Consider the following 24465-nt stretch of genomic DNA (forward strand, 5'->3'; position numbering starts at 1 on the left):
TGATGGTCATGTAGTAAATCTTGATTCGTATTATCCTCTGAGAGGGGAAACGGGTGGAGCACACACATGGAATGTGAAATTAGTAGAAGTTAGTGAACTTGGATATCAAGGTTTGGATCAGCTTTCTTTCAATATGTGACTCTCACATTACTGAGCATCCCTTAATCGCCCGCAGTTGATTATCTTACCTGTGCACACTCCTTCCTCCTTTCTTCCTGGCAGCACCGTCTTGGATGCTTTCTTTGTTCACGTATAACTTAAAAAAAAAAAAAAAAGGGATCATACCGGATATAATGTTTAAAAGCATGTTCTAGGGTGCTTGGGTGGCTCAGTCGGTTAAGCGTCCGACTTTGGCTCAGGTCATGATCTCACAGTTAATGGGTTTCAGCCCCGCATCGGGCTCTGTGCTGATGGCTCAGAGCCTGGAACCTGCTTCAAGTTCTGTGTCTCTCTCTCTCTCATTCTCTATTTGCCCCTCTCTGCCCCCTCAGAAATAAAATAAAAAAAACATTAAAGTTTTTTTTAAAGCACGTTCTTTCACTTCGTATATCCTGAACTTTTTTCATACTCTCTTGGATCACAAGAACTGCCCATGTTTGTTTTCACTTTTGATTGAGGTATGATGAAAACACACCCAACTGCACGCAGTGACTGGGATATTTTTAACCAATGACCTGTTGCTCATTGCAGTTGGACTTGAGGCTTTGAATCGTTGTTTACTTTTATCAGGGCAATAGATGTACGCGACTAGGAAGAGCAAATGTTCGTAAAAGGCTTATAAAGAAAAGGACAGCATTCCCTCCCCTGCCTCCCACGGCCCCTTCTCTTTCCTAAAAGTGACCGCTTTTGTCTGTTTCTTGAGAAATTTTCCCTCATATTTCTAAACAAATCTATTCTGCAATTTTTTTTTTTTTTTTTTTTTTTTGATTGGGAAACCAGTACCCTTCAGTCTGGTCATTGTTCTTTTTAGGTATCTTTAATAGTTTCCCCTGCTGGCCCTGTGTTCTCTCTCGATTAATCTTACTAGTTGGCCGTGGGGCCTCCTGGATGAACCTCTCGTTTTCCTCTCTTCTCTATTTTATAATCTCTCTGCTGTTTTGTTCTGCACGGTGGGAAGTTTCATGGACCTTCAACTCCATAAAAGGAGCAAATGTTTTTTGTTGGTGTTTTCATAGTTTCGGTTTCTGAAAACTTTCTTGTTCTCCTTGTTTTTGTTTTTGTTTTTGTTTTGTTTTTTCTTTTCCTTCCGGCGCCCTGTCCTTTTCAATGTTGTCTCCTTGAATTCCCAGGGTTCTCTCTAAGAGCCTTCTTTCTTCCTGTTTGGTTCCTGGGGTCGCCCGCGGGAGCACTGGGGGCATGCATTTAAAGGCAGCCTCCAGGGGCTCCTGGCTGGCTCAGTAGGTGGAGCCTGTGACTCTTGATCTCGGGGTTGTGAGTTCGAGCCCCACATTGGGCATAGAGCTTACTTAATAAAAAAATTAAGAATAAAATCAGTTTCCAGCTGGGTAAAGAAACCATGCCTCGTAGTAGTACCAGCCAACATTTTGAGTGCCTCTCAGTAGTCCTTGCAACAGCCGGATGAGCGAGGGGCTGCTATTCCAGTCTTGCAGATGACAAGGCTGGGGCTTACGGAGGGGGATGGGACATGCCCAGGCCCTGTTGGGATTTGCCCTCAAGTCTGTGTGATTCTCGAGTCCTTGCCCTAAGCCTGGCGATACACGTTTCCCTGAGTTTTCTTTGATTACAGGGGAGATCGAACATCTCATTAGTTCCTTGCACCCTTGGGCATTTCTTTGGTGACGAGCCAGTTATTTACAGCCCTTGCCCCGTTTATGTCTCTAAGTTGTTATTTGCACTGGGGCTTCTGCAATCAGGCTTGAGTCTCCCCCCGATGCTAGTCCTCTCTGCACCTGCCACCTGTATACAGCAGCTTCCACCCCAGCCCAGGCCACTGGATGCCACTGTGGGCTCGTCGCGGTCTCCTTGTCTGGGACATGCACTGATCCGCCCCTGCAGATCTCTAGCCGGTCACCTGATGGGCACCTTGCACTTGACAAGTTCAACCCAGGGCTCTCAACTGCCTTATTTCACTTCCTTCCCCATCCTGTGTTCCACATGTGCTCTCCCCTAGGTCTCCCCTCTCGGTCAAGGGCACCACCTTCCGTGAAGCTGCAGGGGCCCCAAACCGGGATGTCGCCTTGATTCCCATCTGCGCTAGGTTGCGTGGTGTCCCCCTGCCCCCTCTCCGTCCCAGTCTCTGTCCACCTAGAACCTGTGGGTGTGGCTTTATTAGGAAATAGGGTCTTTGCAGATGTAATCAAGTTGAGATCATGCTGAATTAGGGTAAGCCCCAAATCCCATGTGACTGGTGTCCTTACGGGAAGAGACAAATATGGACACGGGCTTAGAGACCCATGGGGAGAAGATGGCCATGTGATGGGAATGAATGTCTACAACCCAAGGCATGCCGAAGATGGCTCACAGCCCCGGAGGCCAGAAGAGGCAAGGAAGGTTTCTTCTCTAGGGGCTTCAGAGGGACCATGGCCTCGCAGAGTCTTTGATTTTGGATCCATAGGCTCCAGAACCACGAGAGAATACAGCTTTGTTGTTTCCAAGCCCCTTGGTTTGTGGCGTGTGGCTAGGCAGCCGCAGGAGACCCCTACGCTCTCTGTCACATGACCCTGCCTCATCCATTCCACCGACAAGCCCTGTCTCTCCCTCCAGAATACAGCCCAGACGTGCCCATCATTCTTCACCATCTGGTCTGCACTGTGGTCATCTCACAGGTGTGCCAGAGTGGCCTCTCTGGCTCTCTGCCACTGCTCCCGCCTCCCCGCCACCCTGTGTCTACACCCCTTCATCCACTGCAGCCTGTGTGAGCTTCTGTAAATGCACATTTCAGCTCCATTGCATCTGTCGCAGAGTTAAATGCTAGCTGCCCCACGATCTGCGAGGACCCTGCTCTTCTCTCTCTTCTCTGGTACCCCTCCCTGCCTCGGTCACTATGCCTGAGTCTTCTTTTCTGTCCTTAAACTTGTTCTGATCTCAGGAACGTGTTCCCTTTACTTGGAATTGAATATCGGCCCCTCTGATCATTCAGATGTTGTCTCAAATGTCCCCTCCCCAAAGAAGCCTTCCCTGACCACCCACGCAAAATAACTCCTCCCCGTCAGTGTCTGTCTCAGGGCAATGTTTTATTTCCTCTGTGTCATCCACTGTTCTCCGAATCTCTTATTTGTTTTCTTGGGTATTGTTTGTTGGCTCTTCCCAGAGAGGAAGCTCCTCCTGGGCAGAGTGTGCCTATCTTGTGTATTACAGCCCTCAGTGCCCGACTCATTAACTGTTCCCTGAATTAATTAATGCTGCCCCCAGAATTGTCTTCCTAAATCATATTTGAGATCCTTTCCCCTGCCGCTGAAGTTCTCTGTGGTTTCCTGTTTCTTACTGAATAAAGTTTAAACGTCTTGGCACGGTATTCCCGGCTCTCCTGGCCTGTTCCTTTCTCCTTCCCGTGCTTCTCCCTATATGTGTGCTCTGCCTTGACCTTTGCTGTTGCCTGAACCTGCCCTACCACTCCTGGAATGCTGAGTTTCTGCTCTGATTTCCCAGCCCCAACCCGGCTTTTCGGGTTGCACGCACCCTGTGGTGCAGTGCTCTTTGTAGCCGGTCTTCCCGGGATCCCTCCATGTGGACCTCCTTGGGTGCAGTGCCTTTGGCCTCATGGTCTTCTGCCAGATCCTTCTCTCCCAGCTCCCTGCTCGCCGTCTCCCACAAATGCGAGGCACAGTTCTTTGTGCACCCAGGCCCGTGAGTGCAAACGGACGCATCTCCATGTGTTACTGAAGTGCATTAAAACTTCGTGGGGCGCCTGGGTGGCTCAGTCGGTTGAGCGACCGACTTCGGCTCAGGTCGTGATCTCGCGGGCTGTGAGCTCGAGCCCCGCATCAGGCTCTGTGCAGACAGCTCGGAACCTGGGGCCTGCTTCGGATTCTGTGTCTCCCTCCTCTCTCTCTGCCCCTCCCCCGCTCATGCTCTTTCTCTCTCTCTCTCTCTGTCAAAAATAAATAAACGTTTAAAAAAAATAAAAAACAACTTCGTGATCTGGTGGCAAGGTTGAGGCTACTCTGGCTGCTGGGGATGCCTCCCCTTTGTCATGTGTTTTACATATGGGTACACAGCACATGCTTCGTGCTTACACGTGTTGTATTATGCACCTGCAGACACGTGTCTATGCAGTTTTCAGGATGGGTAAATTGGGCTTCTGTCCCTAGGAACCCCAGAGTGTAGATCATAAGGCTTTGATTTAAACTCTTCTCTCAAATCCTTTGCTCTCAAAATAGTAAAAATGGAGTCATATAATGAGCATTCTAACGCTTAGTATTTATAGAGTTTTTAGGCCAGTTTTTGTGCTAAGCATTTAACATGCATTATTGCATTAATCCTTGTAGCAGTTATAGGAGATAAGCCCCACCTCAGGGACGGTGTTATGCTCTAGAGCAGGGACTCAAGAGCCACAGTGACTGGATTTGAATCTTGGCTCTGCCAGTTACTAACTGCATGCCCTTGTCAATTACTTAAGTGCTCCGTGCCTCAGTTTCCCCAAATGTGGAATAGGGATAATAATAGCACCTAAATTTCTAAATGTTTTTTTTAATGTTTATTTCTGAGAGAGAGAGAGACAGACAGACAGACAGACAAAGTGCAAGCGGGGGATGGGCAGAGAGAGGGAGACACAGAATCTGAAGTAGGCTCCAGCTTCTGAGCTGTCAGCACAGAGCCCGATGCGGGGCTCGAACTCACAAACCGCAAGATCATGACCTGAGCCAAAGTCGGACACTTAACAGACTGAGCCACCCAGGTGCCCCCTAAATTTTTAAAAGAATATATTCATTTGTTTATTTTTGAGAGGGAGGGGACGGGCAGAGGGAGAGGGGAGACAGAATCCCAGGGAGGCTCCATCCTGTCAGCACAGAGCCCATTGCGGGGCTCGATCCCACAAACTGTGAGATTTTGTCCTAAGCTGAAATCAAGAGTCAGTTGCTTAACTGACTGAGCCACCCAGGTGCCCCCCAATAGTATCTAACTTAAAAAAAATTGTTTTATATGTTTATTTTTTTTGAGAGAGAGAGAACATGAGCAGGGGAGGGGCAGAGAGAGAGGGAGACACAGAATCCAAGCAGGTTCCAGGTTTTGAGCTGTTAAGACTATTAACTTTTTTTTAAAATTTTTTAAAAAAATGTTTTTATTTATTTTTGAGACAGAGAGAGACAGAGCACGAGCAGGGGAGGGGCAGAGAGAGGGGGAGACAGAATCCGAAGCGGGCTCCAGGCTCTGAGCTGTCAGCACAGAGCCCGACGCGGGGCTCGAACCCACAGACTGAGATCATGACCTGAGCCGAAGTCAGACCCTTAACAGACTGAGCCCCCCAGGTGCCATTATGGTCCCTAACTTTTCACCTGAGGAGGATTACAAAGGTTCCTGGGGCGGAGTCAGTCTATCTATAAATGTTGTTATGATCGATTCCATTTTACGTATGAGGGTCACTATTCCACTATTATTTCTGTTTTCTGTGTGAAGACATAGGAGCCCTGGAGAGATGAATCTCTTCCCCAGGTCTCCCAGGCTGGGAGCTTAGGTTTGAATCAGGAAGTCCGACTCCACAGTCATGCCTTCTGTCCATTATGCCGCACTGCCTTTCACCAAGAGGGAGGAAGAGGGGAAAAGAATGGGCCGGTGGGGCTAGCCAAGGTTGCCAGACCACATACACATCCCTACGTGAATTTGAATACCAGATAAATAAGAATTCTTTCATATGAGTGTGTCCCAAATGAAAAAAAAAATTCACTGTTTACCTGAAACTCAGATTTGCCTGGGTACCCCATATTTTGGTTTGCTAAATCAGGCAACCTAATGGGGGGGCTCTTTCATTCTTCAGTCCCTTCCTTAAGATTGTGTCCCACCATTCCTGACCTGCTCTCCATTTCCCCAGGGTCGCTGCCACCATACTGATGGGGGAGTCCTTTGCACCCCCCAAGTGAGTTAGGGCAGGAAACGCAGAGAACCTATGTCGGCCTGAGTGGTAAAAATGAAATGTGATCTTGTTTGCAATAAAGCCTGGCATCTTTCCTTCTTGACCATGAAGATTGTGTCCCTAAGCCTCGCTGCTAATTTTCTTCGAGCCAGGAGAGGGGCACAGAGCCAGTGGCATAGTGGTTTCTTGCCACCGGTGAGGGAGAATAGTGAAGTCGAAGAAAATCTTCAACCAGACCTTTGAGTTTTTCTCGGTGGGACCTCACAGCGTACTCTTCACTCCTCCGAACGTTGGCAGGGACTGCTTCCTCCGCAGCCAGACCTGGGACAGATTGGATCAGTGTGAGTGAGTGGTGGTGTCGGGGTAGGGGAGGCTTGACCAACTGGTGCAGTTGTCCATCAACAGGCCGAAGGGAAGAGGGTGCTGATAAATTGGTGGCTGGGTGCCACGGAGAGGTTGCTTTGGGCAACGTCATGTTCTCACTCTCTTGGTGACCAGCTGGTGAAGAGGTCCAGTAAGGATGCCCTCCCCCCTTTTTTAGTGTACTTGGCATTAATATTTTGGCAGGCCGAAGGATTCTGGGAGTCCTCCCTCATCTGGCTAGACTGAATCTGCTTTGAACGGGCTGAGATAATTAGCATGCCTGCACCTGTCCATTATTCAGAATAACGGGTCTGTGGAAGAGGAATGGCAAGCTCAAACCAAAAGTCTAAATATTATTTGACTTTGGAACCTCGTGGTCCTGTCTTGGGTGTGGCTGAGGTCATTGCCAGTAGGTGCCCCAGTCCCGGGGGGCATCTGACACGACGCAGTTGCTTGGTAAATGTTTGTTGAGCTGAGCTGTACTTGGAATAGGAACAGGAATGTAGGTTTGGAGCAGAACTGGGCTGGAGGGCTGACTTTTTCGGCTCTTTTCCCTCTGTTTGGGCAGGGCAAGTTAGAATTGGGTCGTTGGCCAGTAAATTGGAAGCCCAGATGTGCCTTGGGTGATTATTTTTGCTTTGCCCTCACCACGGAGACCTGTGGTCACTGAGAATGGATACTGAGAGGTCCTTTTGGGCATGATTAACGTATTCGCCTAATACTGCTGGCACTTCGTGTTTGATAATGGCCTGACTCCTAGCTCTGGGCATAGGCCTTGTCGGGTACTTGGTGATTGTGTTGGTCTATCCCCAGAGGGACCATGTTAGGGTGGACCCTAGACCCTGGAGACCCCATATACTGTTCATGGCACAAATGTGGCTCATCAAAATATGGGGGAGCCTCCCTGAGAGTCTTTAAAAAAGGAATATATGTCCAGATCTTACGGCGTCAGCCCAATGAGTTTTGACGGTTATATACACCTGTGTAACCACCACCCAAAGGGAGGTTGAGAACATTTCTGTCACTCCAGGGAGAGTTTCTATTACCTACGCTAATTCTTCCTCTCTTTCCAGGCAATTACTTTATAATTTCCATCACCATATGGTTTTGCATATTCTTGAACTTAAGTGGTTGCATTTAAAAAATGCACAAGGAAAAAAAAATAAAAAAATGAAAATAAAACAGGGGCGCCTGGGTGGCCCAGTCGGTGGGGCATCAGACTCTTGATTTCTGCTCAAGTCATGATCCCAGGCTTGTGGGATCGAGCCCTGCATCGGGCTCCGCGTTGAGCATGGAGCCTGCTTGGGATCCTCTCTCCCTCTGTCTCTGCCCCTTCCTAGCTCGTGTGCTCTCTCTCTCTCTCTCTCTCTCTCTCAAAACAAACACAAATAAAATGAACAAGGCTATATATACAGTGTTGTCAGGTGTCCTTCATTCAGCGTAATGATCTTGAGATTCATACATGTTGTGATATCAGCGGTTTCCCCCCTTTTTATTGCTAAGGAATGTTTCATTTTATAAGTGTAGCGTTAAGAATGTATATCTAAAAAAAAAAAAAAAAGAATGTATATCTATTCTCCCACTGATGGACATTGGGTTCTTTCCAGGTTTGGCCTACGAATAAAGCTGCTGTGAACATTCTTGTGTAAGTCTTTGTGTGGATGTATGTTTTCATTTTTCTTGGGACAGCTATCCAGGAGAGGAATTACCGGGTCGTAGGGTAGATTTTTTTTTTTTTTTTTTTTTAAGCTCGTATGTTGTCTCCTACTTTGGAGCATGCATGCAAACTTGTAGGCCAAGACCTTGCCCATCATTTTCACCGAGTGGGTGTGGCTAACAAGAGGGCATTCAAGCCGGTCTGCATCAACTAATAACTGTAATTGAAGCGAAGTGTAAATTATTATAATTCTGAGTTGTTAGATTGAAGTCTGTAAAATCATATGAAGCTGGTACATTATGAGGGCTTTCTGATAAAAGAAAATTAAGTACAGATATGGCCCCTGTATCAATTTGATTCATGCTTGAGTCATGAGGACTAACCGGCTTGTCAAATTTGAGAGCTGACTCAATGCAGAATTCATGTGGCCACCCATCGTGGGGTCCTGGGGGGGGGTGACTCAGTAGTCAGTGGGCCTGGCCAACCTCATTCTGGAGGGTTCTGATCCCACAACCCTGGGATCGTGACCTGAGCCGAAATCAAGAGTCAGACACTCAACCGACGGAACTACCCAGGTACCTCTTCCCTTTTTCGTTAAGAGGGAAATTTTGTTCTGTGGCTTGGATTTTCTTCCAGTCTTCAAACTGTCTTTGCTATCATAAAATAAATGCTTAACTGCACTCATCATGCCAGACTATTCTGATCCTTAAGGAACTCTTCACAAATTCATTTATATGATTTCCAGAGCAGAAATCGTCTCAAAATGGGCACTTAAGCAGAAATGAAAAGGTTTGCCTGCTGTGGGCTAGGTGTTTAGCTGATTGTTTTTGATTATTCTATGCTGGTACCTCTGACACCAGAGGGAAATTAATAGCATTGCAAAGTATGGATCCCTGTGGCATTTTACACCATATTTTGAGAAAAAAAAAAAAGCATCATATGGGTTTTGCTAGCTTTTGGAAACTGCAGAAGGGAAGTGGGTGATGTTAGTCTCCAGCAATGTGAGAAAGAGCTTGCAAACACATCTGCTGATTTTTAAATGTCTCCTGCAGTCCCTTTTGGCTCCCTGGTGTCCAGGCTGTGATTAGGAGCCTTTGACAAAATCATGCCGTCTGGGGCAGGGGGTGTCTCATTATCATGCAGAAACATTTCTGGAAATTGAGTTTTTGTCCATAGGATCCTTTTCTCCCAGTGGCTTTTTTTTTTTTTTTTTCACTGTGACAGCAGGCTCTTCTATTATTAAAACATTCAAAAATTGTATTATAGGGGCGCCTGGGTGGCGCAGTCGGTTAAGCGTCCGACTTCAGCCAGGTCACGATCTCGCGGTCCGTGAGTTCGAGCCCCGCATCAGGCTCTGGGCTGATGGCTCGGAGCCTGGAGCCTGCTTCCGATTCTGTGTCTCCCTCTCTCTCTGCCCCTCCCCCGTTCATGCTCTGTCTCTCTCTGTCCCAAAAATAAATAAAAAACGTTGAAAAAAAAAATTAAAAAAAAAAATTGTATTATATATTTATTCATCACATTTACTTACATATTTAAGTATTTTAAAATTACATTGTCAATTTATTTTAAGATTGTCCCCCAAAGATATGTGCGTGTGTAGTTTGAAAAGTCAAACTCTTGGGGCGCCTGGGTGGCTCAGTCGGTTGGGCTTCTGACTTCGGCTCAGGTGATGATCTCACAGTCTGTGGGTTCGAGCCCTGCATTGGGCTCTGGGCTGACAGCTCAGAGCCTGGAGCCTGCCTCGAATTCTGTGTCTCCCTCTCTCTCTGCCCCTCCCTCGCTTGCGCTCTGTCTCTCTCTGTCTCAAAAATAATAAAAACATTTTATTTATTTTTTTTTTTAAAATTTTTTTTTTTCAACGTTTTTTATTTATTTTTGGGACAGAGAGAGACAGAGCATGAACGGGGGAGGGGCAGAGAGAGAGGGAGGCACAGAAGCGGAAACAGGCTCCAGGCTCTGAGCCATCAGCCCAGAGCCTGACGCGGGGCTCGAACTCACGGACCGCGAGATCGTGACCTGGCTGAAGTCGGACGCTTAACCGACTGCGCCACCCAGGCGCCCCTAAAAACATTTTAAAAAATTTAAAAAAAAAGGCAAGTTCTTCTACAGGGTTGATTAACAAAAAGCAGCAATCTGCAGACCCTCCTCCCTCTTTCCTATGTCTCAGGGATGAGTATCAGTGTTTATTTGCTTCCAAATTTCTCAGCTGCACACCTACTCGGCCACTGCTTGGCTTCTTCAGCCTCAAATGTAGCCAGTGACTTCCAGGTGTGGAAGATGAGAACCCGGTTCTCTTATCTCCACCTGCATCCAATGCTGTAGATATGTTGTATTTTTGGGGGGTTAGTTCAATAATCACAGCTTAATCATGGAATATTATTGAGCCATAAAAAGAATATAATTGTGACCCACACTGCAACATGGAGGAACCTCAAAAGCATTATGCTAAGTGAAATAATCCAGATGCAAAGGGAGAGATTGCACGTTTCCACTAACATGGAACACGTACGATAGGCAAATTCGTAGAGACGGAGAGTGGATTAGAGGTTATCAGGGGTAGGGGGAAGAGGACGGGAGAGTGAGGAGTTACTGCTCAGTGTTTACAGAGTTTCTGTTTGGGGTGGAAAGTTTTAGAAACAGCAGTGATGGTTGCACAACACTGTGAATGTAATTAATACGGCTGAATTGTATAGACCTTTAACGTGGTAACTTTTATGTTACATATATTTTATCACAACAAATAAGCAAATCACTTAATAAACAATATTAGTCAGTTTACATTAAGACTGTAAATATTCTTGGGGCGCCTGAATGACTCAGTCGGTTGAGCGTCCGACTTGGGCTCAGGTCATGATCTCACGGTTCCTGGGTTTGAGCCCCGCGTCAGGCTCTGTGCTGACAGCTTGGAGCCTGGAGCCTGCTTGGGATTCTGTGTCTCCCTCTCTCTCTGCCCCTCCCCAACTCACGCTCTGTCTCTCAAAAATGAATTAACATTAAAAAAAAAAAAGTAAAAAAAAGACTGTAAATATTCTTCATGAATTTCCTTTCTTGTGCAGCTGTGTTTTCCAGCATTGGTAAAGGTCTTTTTTTCCCCTTTACTGGACACCAGGCTCCTGCCTAAAATCATAAGTCTGTCCTCCAGACATTAGCCAGGAGGTCTATGATTTTCCTCTTGCCTGGGAATCTTCTAGCCCCTCTTCTCCTTTGGGCTCTTGGCCCTGGGCCTGCTGAACTGTAGCTCCTGACACAGGGTGCCAGGACATAAAGTCTTCAGCCGGCTTCCCCCCTGACCTGTGCAGGGAATCTGGGGAGGCAGAGTGCTCTGGAGAAGCCGCCCAGGGGGCAGGAGGTGGCCGGGGCCGGGGCAGGAGTGGGGCTGGAACGTGGGAGCACACTGGGCACTCCTGTTCCATACACGGGCTTTCACTTTCTCCTGTTTTCGGTGCGGTCCAGCCCCTAGCTGGGTGTGGAGTGGGGGTAGGGGTGTCCCCGAGTGTCTGGCAGGCCAGTTGCTTGGCCATGTGAAGTTCAGGAAGAATCTGGGATCTGATGGCTTTCCAGCCTTTCCACCAGTCTTCTTTGCCACCCATTTGCACCCCCATTTTGGATGGGTCTGGGCCCCTCCATCCCTGGGCTGCTCTGGGTTCTGTGGGGGGAACCACCTTAGGTCAGCCTTCTCAGGGTCTCTGTCAGTCCTTACCTGCCCCTCCTTTCCCTCTCCTTTCCTTTTTTGTGATCAAGATCCTTCCCGTCCCTATACTTTAAGTCCAGCGGGAATTCAGGAGCCAGCAGTCTGTGTTCGATCAGCCACCTGTAACCGAAAGTTCCACAATTTCAATTTCACGGTATTCCCAAATGGGCTAGGATTGACACACAGCAGCACGGTAAACGTTGCTGTTTTAAACACAGTCAACACTGATAGTTATATTTAGGGGGAAATCGTTCTCTGCTTAGACGTACTGAATAGGTGACATTGTGAATGTTACTGTTTCTGAGGAATTTCAAACATCTAGGGGATGGAATGGAGCTTTGGCGTTAAGAGCGTGGCCTGGGTTTTAGATCCCAGTTCTGTGACTTCCTGCTGGGTGTCCTTGGGTGACTTACCCTCTCTGAGCCCCAAGGAGGGAGGCCGTAGTTTCCCAGAAGTGAAGCTTGTGAGGGACACAGTCCCCTCCGGTTACCACGCATAGCGCCGCCCCAGGCTGGTCACTTTGCTGACCCCACAAAGCAAACCACGGGCCCTCTTGGCTTCGAGTCGTTGCTCGCACAGTTTACGATCCTTGGCTGCAGTGATCCCCCTCAATCTTCTCTCAGGCCTTGGTAACTGTTATTATTAATTTTTAATAAACTCTTTGGAAGTATTTTAGATTTTGAGAGAACATTCAAAAATAGCACAGGGAATTTCCGCAGACCCTTATCCAGTTTCCCCTAAACATCTTACATAACCACAGCCCATTTGTCTAGGCCAAGAAATTAACACTGGTACGTTACTCTTCCCTACAGCCCAGACGTTCAGTTGGATTTCACTGTTTTTCCCGCTGATGACCTTCCTCTGTTCCCAGGATCCAGTCTGGGATGTATGTTGCATTTAGAGTGTCCTTGTTTTAAAGCGTGGTCTGTAAGGGAGGAAGGTGTGCCTCTCATTCATAGCCCTACGCGGAAAGCATAATGTACGTGGGCTTTGTTTTGAAACTGCCAGCTTTAGCTATGCTGCTAGGGGGGACATTATCTTCTTGTTTGCCTCCCTCTAAGGCAGTCATGGGCTAAGGGTTTCAGTTTTTAAGGTTTATTTCGGTTTGTAAGGTCTGATGAATCTTGCAGAGAAAAATGTTCCACAAGATCATTTCTCCTGTTGATGAGTTGCCAAAGATTTCCCAGTGCTGCGTTTTCTTGGAGCAGCTTATATCCCAATGGTGGGGAATGGCCATGGGATCGCTTACATTTGATTATTGCTAAAACCGATTCATCCCAAGCTGTCATCGTGGGATGCCTTGCCTGGGAATGAGGGAGGCACTAACTTTACCTTTGTCTTTACTCGGTAGCCCTTAGAATTTCTTAAAAGACCCCCAGGGGTCGGTGGAGGTGGGGGAGGGGTGGGGCTGACCTGATGTGGGAGGGTGCAGTCAGTTTTGGATTACATCAGCTTGCGCTGGGGCTTTGGGAAAGCCACTGGATCCCTTCAGGTCTCTGTTTTCCCACCTGTCAAACGAAGCGCTTGGACTGGGCAGCCTCCCGAAACCCTTTTCAACTCTAAGAGTGCAATTCTATCAGGAGATTGTATTCAATGGATTACCTGTGATGCTCTGAAAATTCTATACAATCTTCTTTCCACACCTAAGAAAAACTCCATTACTTTAAACAGTGACTCATCCAGTGTTTGTCTAAGAACTGAAGACATTTGAGTACGAGCCTATATAGTACTTAATTTGGAAGGTAATTTAGGTAGCAGACTAAAAAATGAGTGTTGAATCACTTCCCGATGACGCCTTCTTTTGATTTCCCCGCCCCCCCCCCCCCCCCCATCGCTCCCCTTCACTAGCAGGGATAACAGAGGATTCATTTGGGCCATCCTGTATTGAAGAGCTGCTCTGCCCAGGACTGCCCAGGTCTGTGGTGCTAGGATACAGAGATGCTCACAGCATGGCCCTAATCCTAGTCCCAGGGGAATATGGACACAAATAATGACACCAGTGTGTTGGAAAGGGGCCACCCTGGAGGAGGGGTAGGCAGCGAGATGGGGCCAAGCGGGGGAGCCTGCTGAGTGCAGGCAGACTCAGAGAAGAATCTGGCAGCACCACTTTGACACTTAACTTCCTGCCAGGAACTAGGCTGGTGTGGTATATGCATTGGCAGGTGGAATTCTTTGAGACAATCTTGTTACGTAGTAGCATTGCCCCTGTGTTTCGTTTGCTCAGAACTGTGCTGCAGAGAGCTTAGGTTACTTGCTTAGGCTACCTAACTACCAAATGGCGGAGCCGACGTTCAAATTTGAACCTGATTCTAAATCCTGTGTTTTCCTGTCCGTTGTACATGTGGACCCGGGTAAAGGGTTTTGGATGCTTGAAGAAAGGGCCATGAGAGGTAGGTAGGTCTTGGTGTTTTGGCATTTTCGCCGATGAAAGTGCTTGGACCAAGGCAAGTTGGCTGGGGGTTTCAGCTCATAACCAGGGGCTGTAGGGCAAGATCATTGCACTAATGATCTAATGGTTAGGGCAAGCCCAACTGTTCTGGTTTTTTTTTTTTTTTTTTTAATTGAGACCAAATTTACCTACCGTTAATCATTTTATAGTGCCCAAGTCAGTGGCATTTAGTATGTTCACAATGTTGTGCAACCACCACCTCTGTCTAGTTCCAAATATTTTCATCACCCCCCAAGGACGGCCCTGTACCCATGAAACAGTTGCCTCCCCCCACCCCCGCCACCCCTCCCCCCATTTCCTGTCCCCACCACCCCCTGTCCATCACTGATCTGTTTTGTGTTGAGGATTTACCTGTTCTGGATACTTTGTGTAAATGGAGTCATATATACTATGCGACCTTTCCTGTCTGGCCTCTTGCACTTTGCATAATTAATATTTTCAAAGTTCACCGATACCATAGTATGGACCCAGCGCTCCATTCCTTTCCAGGGCTGAAAAGCAGTCCGTCATCTCTTAAGGGACATTTGGGGCTGTTTCCATCTTTTGTCAGTGATCAACAAGATGAACATCCACTTTTTTTTTTTTTTTTTTTTACCGTTTATTTATTTTTGGGACAGAGAGAGACAGAGCATGAACGGGGGAGGGGCAGAGAGAGAGGGAGACACAGAATCGGAAGCAGGCTCCAGGCTCCGAGCCGTCAGCCCAGAGCCCGATGCGGGGCTCGAACTCACGGACCGTGAGATCGTGACCTGAGCTGAAGTCGGATGCTTAACTGACTGAGCCACCCAGGCGCCCCGAACATCCACTTTTTAAAATCAAGTCTTGTCATCCATTCATTCATTCACCCCTCTGTAGGGATCATGTTGAGGTCAGGATGGGGCTGAGACACCACGGGAGGCATGTCAAGAAGAGAGCCAGGGCAGGGCCACCCTTAGTGGTGGGAAGAAGGGCAGAGTACACACATTAAAAATAAATAAATAAATAAAAATAAAATAAAATACATTCAAAAGAATGTAGGGGCTCCTGGGTGGCTCAGTCGGTTAAGCGTCTGACTTCAGCTCAGGTCATGATCTCACGGTCCGTGAGTTCGAGCCCCACGTCAGGCTCTGTGCCGATAGCTCAGAGCCTGGAGCCTGCTTCGGACTCTGTGACTTCCTCTCTCTCAGCCCCTCCGCCGCCCACACTCTGTCTCTCTCTCTCTCTGTCTCTCAAAAAATAGATAAATGTTAAAATACATTAAAAAGAATGTATTTCCTCCTTAGCTCTTTTTTTGCAGGAGTTGTTGTTATTGAAATGCTCACTTCCTTGAGCTGCTTTGATCATTTAGCACAAAACTGGGCCACTTTGGCTGGTTTGGCAACCTCAGGCTTGGAGGATGGACTTCACAAAAGCTTTCCCATAGCGCGTTTGATCGATTGGGTTTTATGTTTTCTTTTTGGCAGTAAAGAGGCAAACAAGGACTTTGGGGAACAGCGAGGTCCCTGCCGTGTACCCCAGAACCTGATTATGCATGCCTTTCGTAGACAAAGGTGGGAAGAGGAAGGTACCCACTGTCTGCTCCTCAGGCTTCTATCCCGTGTCTTCAGGGCTGGTGCTGCTGGACCAGTTTTTGCCTTTATAAGCAGGTTTGCATCAGTGGGAAGGCTTTCGGGATCTGTCATCTGGGGTCATAAAGGGACCGGCTGGCAAGGACTTTCCTGTGGAGCCCGTTACCTGAAATCTTGAGCCCTCTCCTTGGTAACCTATCCCCTCCAGGCTCTGTTCCTTAAGGCTGAGAGTCCATTGGCACACGACTTCCTGCCTCTCTACAGCTAGTCAGTGTCACTACGTCCACATCAAAAAATGCTTAACATTTAAAGGAGCTTTTCTAGTATTGAGAGTTTCAGGCCAGCCAGCTGCGTTGGGGGAATTACTAAATAGGACTTACCATACAGTCCAGCAGTGGCACTCCTCGGTATTTACCTGAACGAGCTGAAAAGTTACATCTACGCACAAACCTGCACGTGATGCTTAGAGCAGCTCTATTCATCATCGCCAAGACTTGGAAGCAACGAAGATACCCCTCTGCAGATGAATGCATAAATAAACGGTGTCCGTCCAGGCAATGGAATATTGTTCAGAGCCCAAAAGAAATGAGCTAGCAAGCCATGAAAAGACGTAGTGGGGGCGGGCGCCTGGGTGGCTCAGTCAGTTGAGGGTCCGACTCTTGATTTCGGCTCAGGTCACAATTTCACCATTTGTGAGTTCCAGCCCCACGTTGGGGTCCACGTGGGCAGTGCGGAGCCTTCTTGGGATTCTCTGTCTCTCCCCTCGCCTGCTTGAATGCGCATATGCTTGCCCTTTTTCTCTTTCAAAATAAATAAACTTTTTTTTTTTTTTTTAAAGAAGACACAGAGGCATCTTAAAAGCATATCACTAAGTGAAAGCAGCCAATCCAAAAAGGCTACACACTGTAGCGATTGATTCTGTCTGTATGACATTCTGGAAAAGGCAAAAACATGGAGATGGTAAAAGGATCAGGGGTCTCCAGGGGCTAGGAGGAGGGAAGGATGGATAGAGCACACGGGAGTTTTAGGGTCGTGAAACTATTCTCTCTGATACTGGAGGAGTGGATACTTGTCTTTATGTGTTTGTATAAACCCATAGAACGTACAGCTCCAAGACTGGTCTCAAATGTAAACTATGGGCTTTGGACGGTAATGGTGTATCAATATGGTGTAACAACTATGCCACCGAGGGGCGGGAGGTTGATAGTGGAGAGGTTGTGCAAGATGGCGGGGCGGGGGGGCGGGGCTTCTCTGTAATTTCTGCTCTATTTTTCTGTGAATCTGTAACTGCTCTAAAAAAATTGTGATGCATGCCTTCATATGCTGTATTGGTTTCTTGTTGCTGCTGTAAGAAGCTACACAAATGTAGTGCCTTAAAGCAACACAAACATGCTATCCGAAAGTGCTAGAGGTCAGAGGTCAGGAGTCCAAAATGGATACAGTCAAGGTGTTCTCCGGGGTGCCTTCCTTCTGGAGGCTCTAGGGGAGAATCTGTTGCCTTGTCTTTTCCACTTTCTGGAGGCCGCCTGTATTTCTTGGTTCACGACCTTTTCTCCATCATCAAGCCAGCCCGACAGCATCTTCCAGTCCCTTACTGACAGTGACCTCTGCTCTTGTCATTACATCTTTCCTGTGACGCTTATTTTTTTACAATTATTTCGTAATGTTGATTTATTTTTGAGACAGAGAGAGAAAGAGCGTGAATGGGGGAGGGGCAGAGAGAGAGGGAGACATAGAACCTGAAACAGGCTCCAGGCGCTGAGCTGTCAGCACAGAGCCCGAGGCGGGGCTCGAACTCACAAACTGTGACATCATGACCTGAGCCGAAGTCGGACACTTAGACGACTGAGCCACTCAGGCAACCCTGCGACTCCTCTCGTTGTCTCATGGAAACCCTGTGATCCCATTGGCTCCATCCAGATCATCCAGCATAACCTCCCCATATCAAGATCCTTAACTTGATCACAAGTACAGAGTCCCCTTTGCCATGTAAGGTGACATATTCACAGGTTTTGGGGATTGGGATGTGGCTGTCTTTGGCGGGCCGGGGGGGGAAGTCACCACATCTTCGTCTACCACATCTGCCCTTTAAATAACTTTTCTTTGGGCCTTGTGGTCGCTTGGGACAGGCAACCCAATACTACCTCATGACTGTTCTCTGGTCTTTTTTCTAGTTTATGTGGGTGGCAGGGATGGTGAGGAAAAGAAATGAAGGAAATCCAGTTGGGTCCAGTTGGGTATCTGGAAGGATGAAGAATAGTGATTCTCAAGGAGGGGTCCACCCGAATCATCTGGGCTGCTTTTCTGTTTAAAGCACCCCAGATTCTGGCATACCCCTGCCTTGAGGGGCACATCTCTTTTGCCCTGTACCTCGTGTCACTTGTCCACGGGAACATTTTGTATTTCTCATCTGGAGGGGCAGAGGAAAGGTTGGCACACAGGGATGCTGAGGGACGGAAAGGAGCTGGGGCAGAGGGAGACACACTTGGTGTGCAAGATGGGATGGGGAACCGAGGCTGAGGAAGTGCCCCCGACCTGTGGCATCGACAAGGATAGGGTGCCGGGAGGGATTGAAGGATGAGATGAATGGCTTTCCTGGATGGTACCATTTTAGAGTTGCTGATGGTGGGGCTGTATGGAAGGCCCTGGAACGTGCAGGGAAAGAGGTTGCTGGACAGGTGCGTGCAGATCCTCCTTGGTGTGGAGTTCACCACGAACAGCAGCTCTCAAAGGCTGTTGAATTCTAAAGCCGTGAGACAACAGTCTGGGACGTGTTGGGCTGTGTCACGGAGAAGGGGCCCACAGGCTTCCTTGGATGATCTCATGAAACTGAACTGATGAGACATTTTCTTTCTTTCTGGAAGTTTCTGAGGCAGATACAATTTTCCGGGGGGTGGCCCTAAGACTTTTGCTAGGAGAATCGGGCCCAGAGCAATTGATGATGTGTGGATGATTGTTGGCAGAAGAGAAATTACTTTCTGCATGGGTTTATTCTTTATTGTTGCTTTTGTAATTCCTGGTTCTGTCACTCTGAGTGTTATTTTGGAGATGGGTGATGCAGATTTTTTTTTTTTTTTTAAAGGCAAGGCATAATTAAATCATTTTTAGAAACCCATTCAACACTTTGCATGTCAGTGACGACTGTCATATGGTTACGATGGGTAGTGGGTGTATCTGCCAAGGAGATGTCACAGCATCTGTAAGAGTAAACAGCCATCGACGAGCGTTTACTTCGGTAAACACTGGAAAGTTTTATCAAATTGACCTCACTGAGGTTTTTTTGGGTTCAGCTTCATTTTTCTCTTTCCTTTCATGTTTCTGCCCTCATCGAGGTGATTAGGTCCTACTTGTTCAGTTCAGGATCTACCATTTATTGGCTGTGCGCCCTTGTGCAAATTCTTACTACTTCTAGATTCAATTTCTTTCTCTACAGATAGTAATAGAAAACAGCATCTGCCTCCCAGGTTGTGGCAATGATAGAATAAGGTATCAAAGATACATTTCCCTGGAAATAGCAGGCGGTCAATGAGTATTAGTTCCCTTCTTTCCTTTGAGAGATAACAAAGTTGGCAAGACTGAGCTGATATTGATCAGTGGTTGTCCTCAAATATTTCAAAGGGTGCCACGTGTCAAAGAGGAACGATACCTTCTTTGGTGCCTCAGAGAGCAGACCTCGAAAGCTAACAGGTAAAAATGGAAGGGAGACAGACATGTGTGACACACATCTACTGTGACAACCAAAACTGTCTCTAGACATGGCCAAACGTCCCCTGGAAGGTACAGTTGCCCATGGGTGAGAACCACTGGATTAGAGGCTAGATGACAGCATCTAGGACTCCATTCTCCCAAGGTCAGCTCTAGTCTGCCCCATGTTTTGTTCCTACGGCACTCGTTCCAGGCATTCTGGCGGTGGTCTTTCGGTTTGAGATAGTAGCTACCGTGGAAGACTGAAGGCCTAGCACATGTGTTGGGTTCAGTTCAAGGGCAACTAAAGTCTGCACTTGAAACACCTTCTGTGTGGTTGGTTTAATGGCTTATTGTTCACTGTGGTTTTTACAGGTCATGTTAGCGGCTTCTTACTGGTCTCTCCTGGCCCCGGCAGTGGAGATGGCCACATCCTCTGGGGGTTTTGGTGCCTTTGCCTTCTTCCCTGTGGCCATCGGCTTCACTCTTGGAGCTGCGTTTGTCTACCTGGCTGACCTCCTGATGCCTCACCTGGTGAGTACCACTGTTCACACTTGACGTAGCCATTCATGTCTCTGTTGAGCAGCCAGTGATATTGAAATAGATATTTTAAGGCATTTAGGGCTTTTACCTAGAGGCACTGAATTGTGACTGTTTTTTTTTCCCCCTAAAAGAAAATAAGCTCTTGGTAATATGACTAATCGTTCCCTTAGTTACATTTTGGTGAGTTCAGATTTTAAATGTCAGATTTCATTATAAATATAGAGTATAGCTGATGTCGTACTCTGTGGCACTGTGTATATGAGCGGACCTAGAAACCGGGAGAAGTGAGTGAATATGATCATGGTCTTGACCCTTAAGGAGCGTTCACTGTCATCAGGGAGATGACGACATACCCAACTCTAGCCTAAGACCATTGGCCAAGCGTCACATGGACGGGAGCTTATTTATAGGAGGATGAAGTGGGGACATTGGGTAGCAGGGCTCTGAGTTTGAATTCACTTCTGCCATTTGCTGGTTGTGTGTCCCTCAGCTCCAGTTTTCCTTCCTATAGCTTGAGAATAACTCCCTTCAGGGGCTGCAAAGTAAAAATTTAAAAATCTAGGGGCACCTGGGTGACTCAGTCGGTTAAGCAGCCGACTTTAGCTCAGGTCATGATCTCATGGTCTGTGAGTTCGAGCCCCGCGTTGGGCTCTGTGCTGACAGCTCAGAGCCTGGAGCCTGCTTCAGATTCTGTGTCTCCCTCTTTCTCTGCTCCTCCCCTGTTCATGCCCTGTCTCTTCCTGTCTCAAAAATAAATAAACATTAAAAAAATGTTAAAAAAATTTTTTTTTAAATCTAAAAAGGCACCAGAATTGGGGGGTTGGGGGTAGCCAGAGATGTTAGGCCTTTTTGGCAAACTAGGGCTGGTGGGTTGGGTTTGGGGGATGAGCGTCTACTTACTCATGCAGTAGCATGGTACGAACCACAGCCCGCCATCTGCCTGTGATCACTGACAGAGAGAGCCAAGGTCAAGCCATGAGCTTGTAACTGAATGCCATTGGTTAAAATCAAGTAGTCTGCATATACTGTTGTCAGTAGAGAAAGGTCAGTGTCAGTAAGAACCCAGTACGGGAACATACAGCCTCACCAGATGCTGTGTCCCAAGCAGCCCTAGAGGCAGGCAGAAGTCCTCCGTGAGATCTGAGCTCGTGCTTGAATTCTCTGCTCACCCAGAAAGGGAAGAGGAGGAGGAAGGACCCTATCGGGGAGAATGAGGTTGAAGGTTATTGCTTCTGTTGGATTCTGATGAGCTGGGATCAGGTCAGGCTCACAGGAGTCAGCTGGACATCTATCCCAAGAGGTACTCTGACATTGTCTTCCCTGCCTTCCTGTCCTCTTTCTTGCCTTAAATTCCTGACCGGAGAGGGGCGCCTGGGTGGCTCAGTCGGTTAAGCGGCCGACTTCGGCTCAGGTCACGATCTCACGGTCAGTGAGTTCAAGCCCCGCGTCGGGCTCTGTGCTGACAGCTCAGAGCCTGGAGCCTGTTTCAGATTCTGTGTCTCCCTCTCTCTGACCCTCCCCCGTTCATGCTCTGTCTCTGTCTCAAAAATAAATAAACGTTAAAAAAAAAAAAAAAATTCCTGACCGGAGAGAGAGAAGGACGGGTTCTTGGGAACCTGGCCCTGGGGCTGGTAAGAAGCTGATTACTCATGTCCCAGAAGGACCAGCCTCTGGACCAGAGAGCTGGATGTGATGGTTGGGTGGAGAGGCATGATATTGTCTTGGAGGAAAGATCATGTATCTTTTTTTTTTTTTTTTTTTTTTTTTTTTATCGAGAGCTTGAATGTCAGTGTCACTTTCTGCCCCCTGGACCCTTGGCTTCCTTGCTATTCATTATGTTGCATGATAATGACTTTGAGAGGTCTCCTGTGTGGGCTGCCATATTCTGCTCTCAAATCCACCCTAGTAATGTGTGGACTTGCTGTTGGGATGTATTCTACTGGCCCTGGCAGAAGATCTGACAGCCAATGGCCTTAACTCTTGCAACAGCAGTCCAGGGGCTGGCTCAGCGGCTCTGCACAGCCCCCGCTGGGTCTCATTCTGCCCTTCCTACCTAGTCCCCACTGGGCTTCTAAGACAGTCTCTTGTAGAGGGCTCTTTGCACTCATGATGGGCCACTGCTCACTGGTACTGGGGGCGGGCAGGAGGTCCCCAGCTATATTTGATCAGCTGTCTGAACGTGGGGACTTTCTCTGGGCAGTGTAAATAGTCATTGGCTAATTTGCACCAGGCAGCAGCACATTTTTTTAACCTTTTGCTTGATGTCTATTCTAATATATGCTTTGAATATGGAGAAGATCCCAGGGAAAAGTCTTGGACAGACTGTACAGAAAATTAGGAATGGCTTGGGAGTGGCGGCTGAGCATCCAGGGAGAGAACTTGAAGGGGCTTGAGAAAGGACATAATAACCGTTAATGCTCAGAAGCTCGCTAATCAACAGAAAGATCAGCCTGAGAGTAAACACCTGTTCTAGGACAATAAATAAAAAAAAAATTTTTTAATGTTTATTTATTTTTGAGGGAGAGGAGCAAGTGAGAGAGACAGAGCATGAATGGAGGAGGGGCAGAGAAGGAGACATAGAGTCTGAAGCAGGCTCCAGGCTCTGAGCCGTCAGCACGGAGCCCGACGTGGGGTTCGAACCCACGAACCATGAGATCATGACCTGACCTGAAGTCGGACACTTAACTGACTGAGCCACCCAGGCAGGCGCCTGTGTTCTAGGACATTTTAAAAGAAATTAATTCTGGCCATTGATATGAGAAGGGGAATTTGCCCTGGAAGGTCTTATAAAAGGATAAGAATGATTTATAATTGCTATAGTCACCGAATACAGATGCTGCCATTGACGAGTGGTGCTTTGAAGCCCGACCCGCCATCGCTCTGAGACAGGACGAGGTTTCCTGGGTTTCACTGCTAATTTGCTTTCCAGACCCAGAAAGGGCAGCAGCTTGGATCTGTCGAAGATACTTTCTGGAGTCTGAGTTCATGGGTTTTGACCTGGAGTCCAGGTGGTGGTCCCGCACTGATTGAGCACCCCCAGGGAAGGTAGTGGTCTCAGGCAGCTGAGAAGGCAGTTTGGGAGCCCAGACTCTTGGGTTTATGGGAAGGAGATGGTTAGCAACCCACTCCGTTTCTGTTCATGCCGCCTTTCACGTTTATCTGTTGCCCTTTTGCAGCCCAAGCAAAATATTGCTCATGAAAAGGGTTTTACTCCTAACAGCCTGTCAGGTTAACCCTGTTGTGGCTTTGTTAACTTCAGATACATCAAATCGCTCCCTGAACTGGATATTTGTTTTCTTTTCTTTATCGGGGAGTAAAGCAGAGAAAGCTCAGGCAGTAACTGTTCATGGGCAATGAGCTCACAGAGGTTTACGGAGATTTTGCCAAATGGTGTCTTTTTTTTTTTAATTAAATTTGTCTATTTTTGAGAGAGAGAGAGAGAGAGAGCGAGAACGCGAGCACAGGGCGGAGAGAGAGGGAGACAGAGAATCCCAAGCAGGCTCCGCACCGTCAGCACAGAGCCCGACAAGGGACTAGACCTCATGAACTGTGAGATCATGACCTGAGCTGAACTCAAGAGTCAGACACTTAATTAATCGCCTGAGCCACCCAGGTGCCCCTGCCAAATGGTGTCTTAATGGGAGAGGGGAGGAGGCTGGGGGTAGGCACACAGGTGCCACCTCCTAGACCTCAGGAAGAAGGCTGGCCAGAGGGGGCTGATACATGTGACTGGGACCAGCCCAAGCCCAGGGCTCCCTTTGGAGGCCCCAGGGAGAGACAGAATGGATATTAAAGAGCTGTTTGGAGACATTGGCATTTTTATGATCTTTGCAGTTTTATTTCTATATGAAGGTAAGGATAGCAGCAGGTGGGAAGCCTTCACCCTGAATTTAAAGCAGTGATTTTCTACTGGTGGGTAGAAGGGTAGGGTTGGGAAGGATGGTAGGGTGTGTGTTTCCAAGGCCTCCTGTCTTTCTTTTTAATCCCATTACTATTACACCAATACAACACAGAAATCTCACCATAAAAACTAAAAAACAACAACAACAAAACCTTACGTGAAATTCCTTTCGTGCTATAGACTGCATCCCCCTCAAATTCATGTGGTGAAATCCTAACCCCCAATGCGATGGTTTTAGGAGGCGGGGCCTTCTGGAGGCGATCAGGTCACGAGTGTGGTGCCCTTACAGTGGGCTCAGTGCCCTTATAAAGAGGTTCCCAAGAGCTCCTTGCCCCCCCTGGCAGGTGAGGACACACGGGGACACACGGACACAGTCTATGAACAAGAAACCAGACCCTGATTCTTCCAGCGCTTTGATGTGGGACTTCCCAGCCTCCAGAACTGCGAGAAATCCATTTTTGTCGCACATAAGCCACTCTGCTTATAGTCATTTTTAAATAGGTTTTATTTTTTTAAGTAATCTCTACACCCAGCATGGGGCTTGAACCCACAACCCTGAGATCAAGAGCCATGCGCTCCACCGACTGAGCCAGCTGGGA

General features: G+C 47.7%; 1 protein-coding gene across 8 annotated transcripts in view; it reads left to right on the forward strand.

Moving 5' to 3' along the window:
* Positions 1–24465, forward strand: part of SLC39A11 (solute carrier family 39 member 11) — a 428283-nt gene that overhangs the window by 106570 nt on the left and 297248 nt on the right. For 5 of the 8 annotated variants that reach the window (XM_058705004.1, XM_058705005.1, XM_058705010.1 and 2 more), the window contains exons 4-5: positions 19798–19956; positions 24211–24309. The exons of 1 other annotated variant lie outside the window; for it this stretch is intronic. In XM_058705004.1, coding sequence (XP_058560987.1) covers positions 19798–19956; positions 24211–24309 — 258 coding nt within the window. The remainder of the gene's footprint in view (positions 1–19797; positions 19957–24210; positions 24310–24465) is intronic. 2 more of the 8 variants (XM_058705008.1, XM_058705009.1) reach the window with 1 other exon arrangement.

The sequence above is a fragment of the Neofelis nebulosa genome, chromosome 16 (genome assembly GCF_028018385.1).
Source record: "Neofelis nebulosa isolate mNeoNeb1 chromosome 16, mNeoNeb1.pri, whole genome shotgun sequence".
NCBI lineage: Eukaryota > Metazoa > Chordata > Mammalia > Carnivora > Felidae > Neofelis > Neofelis nebulosa.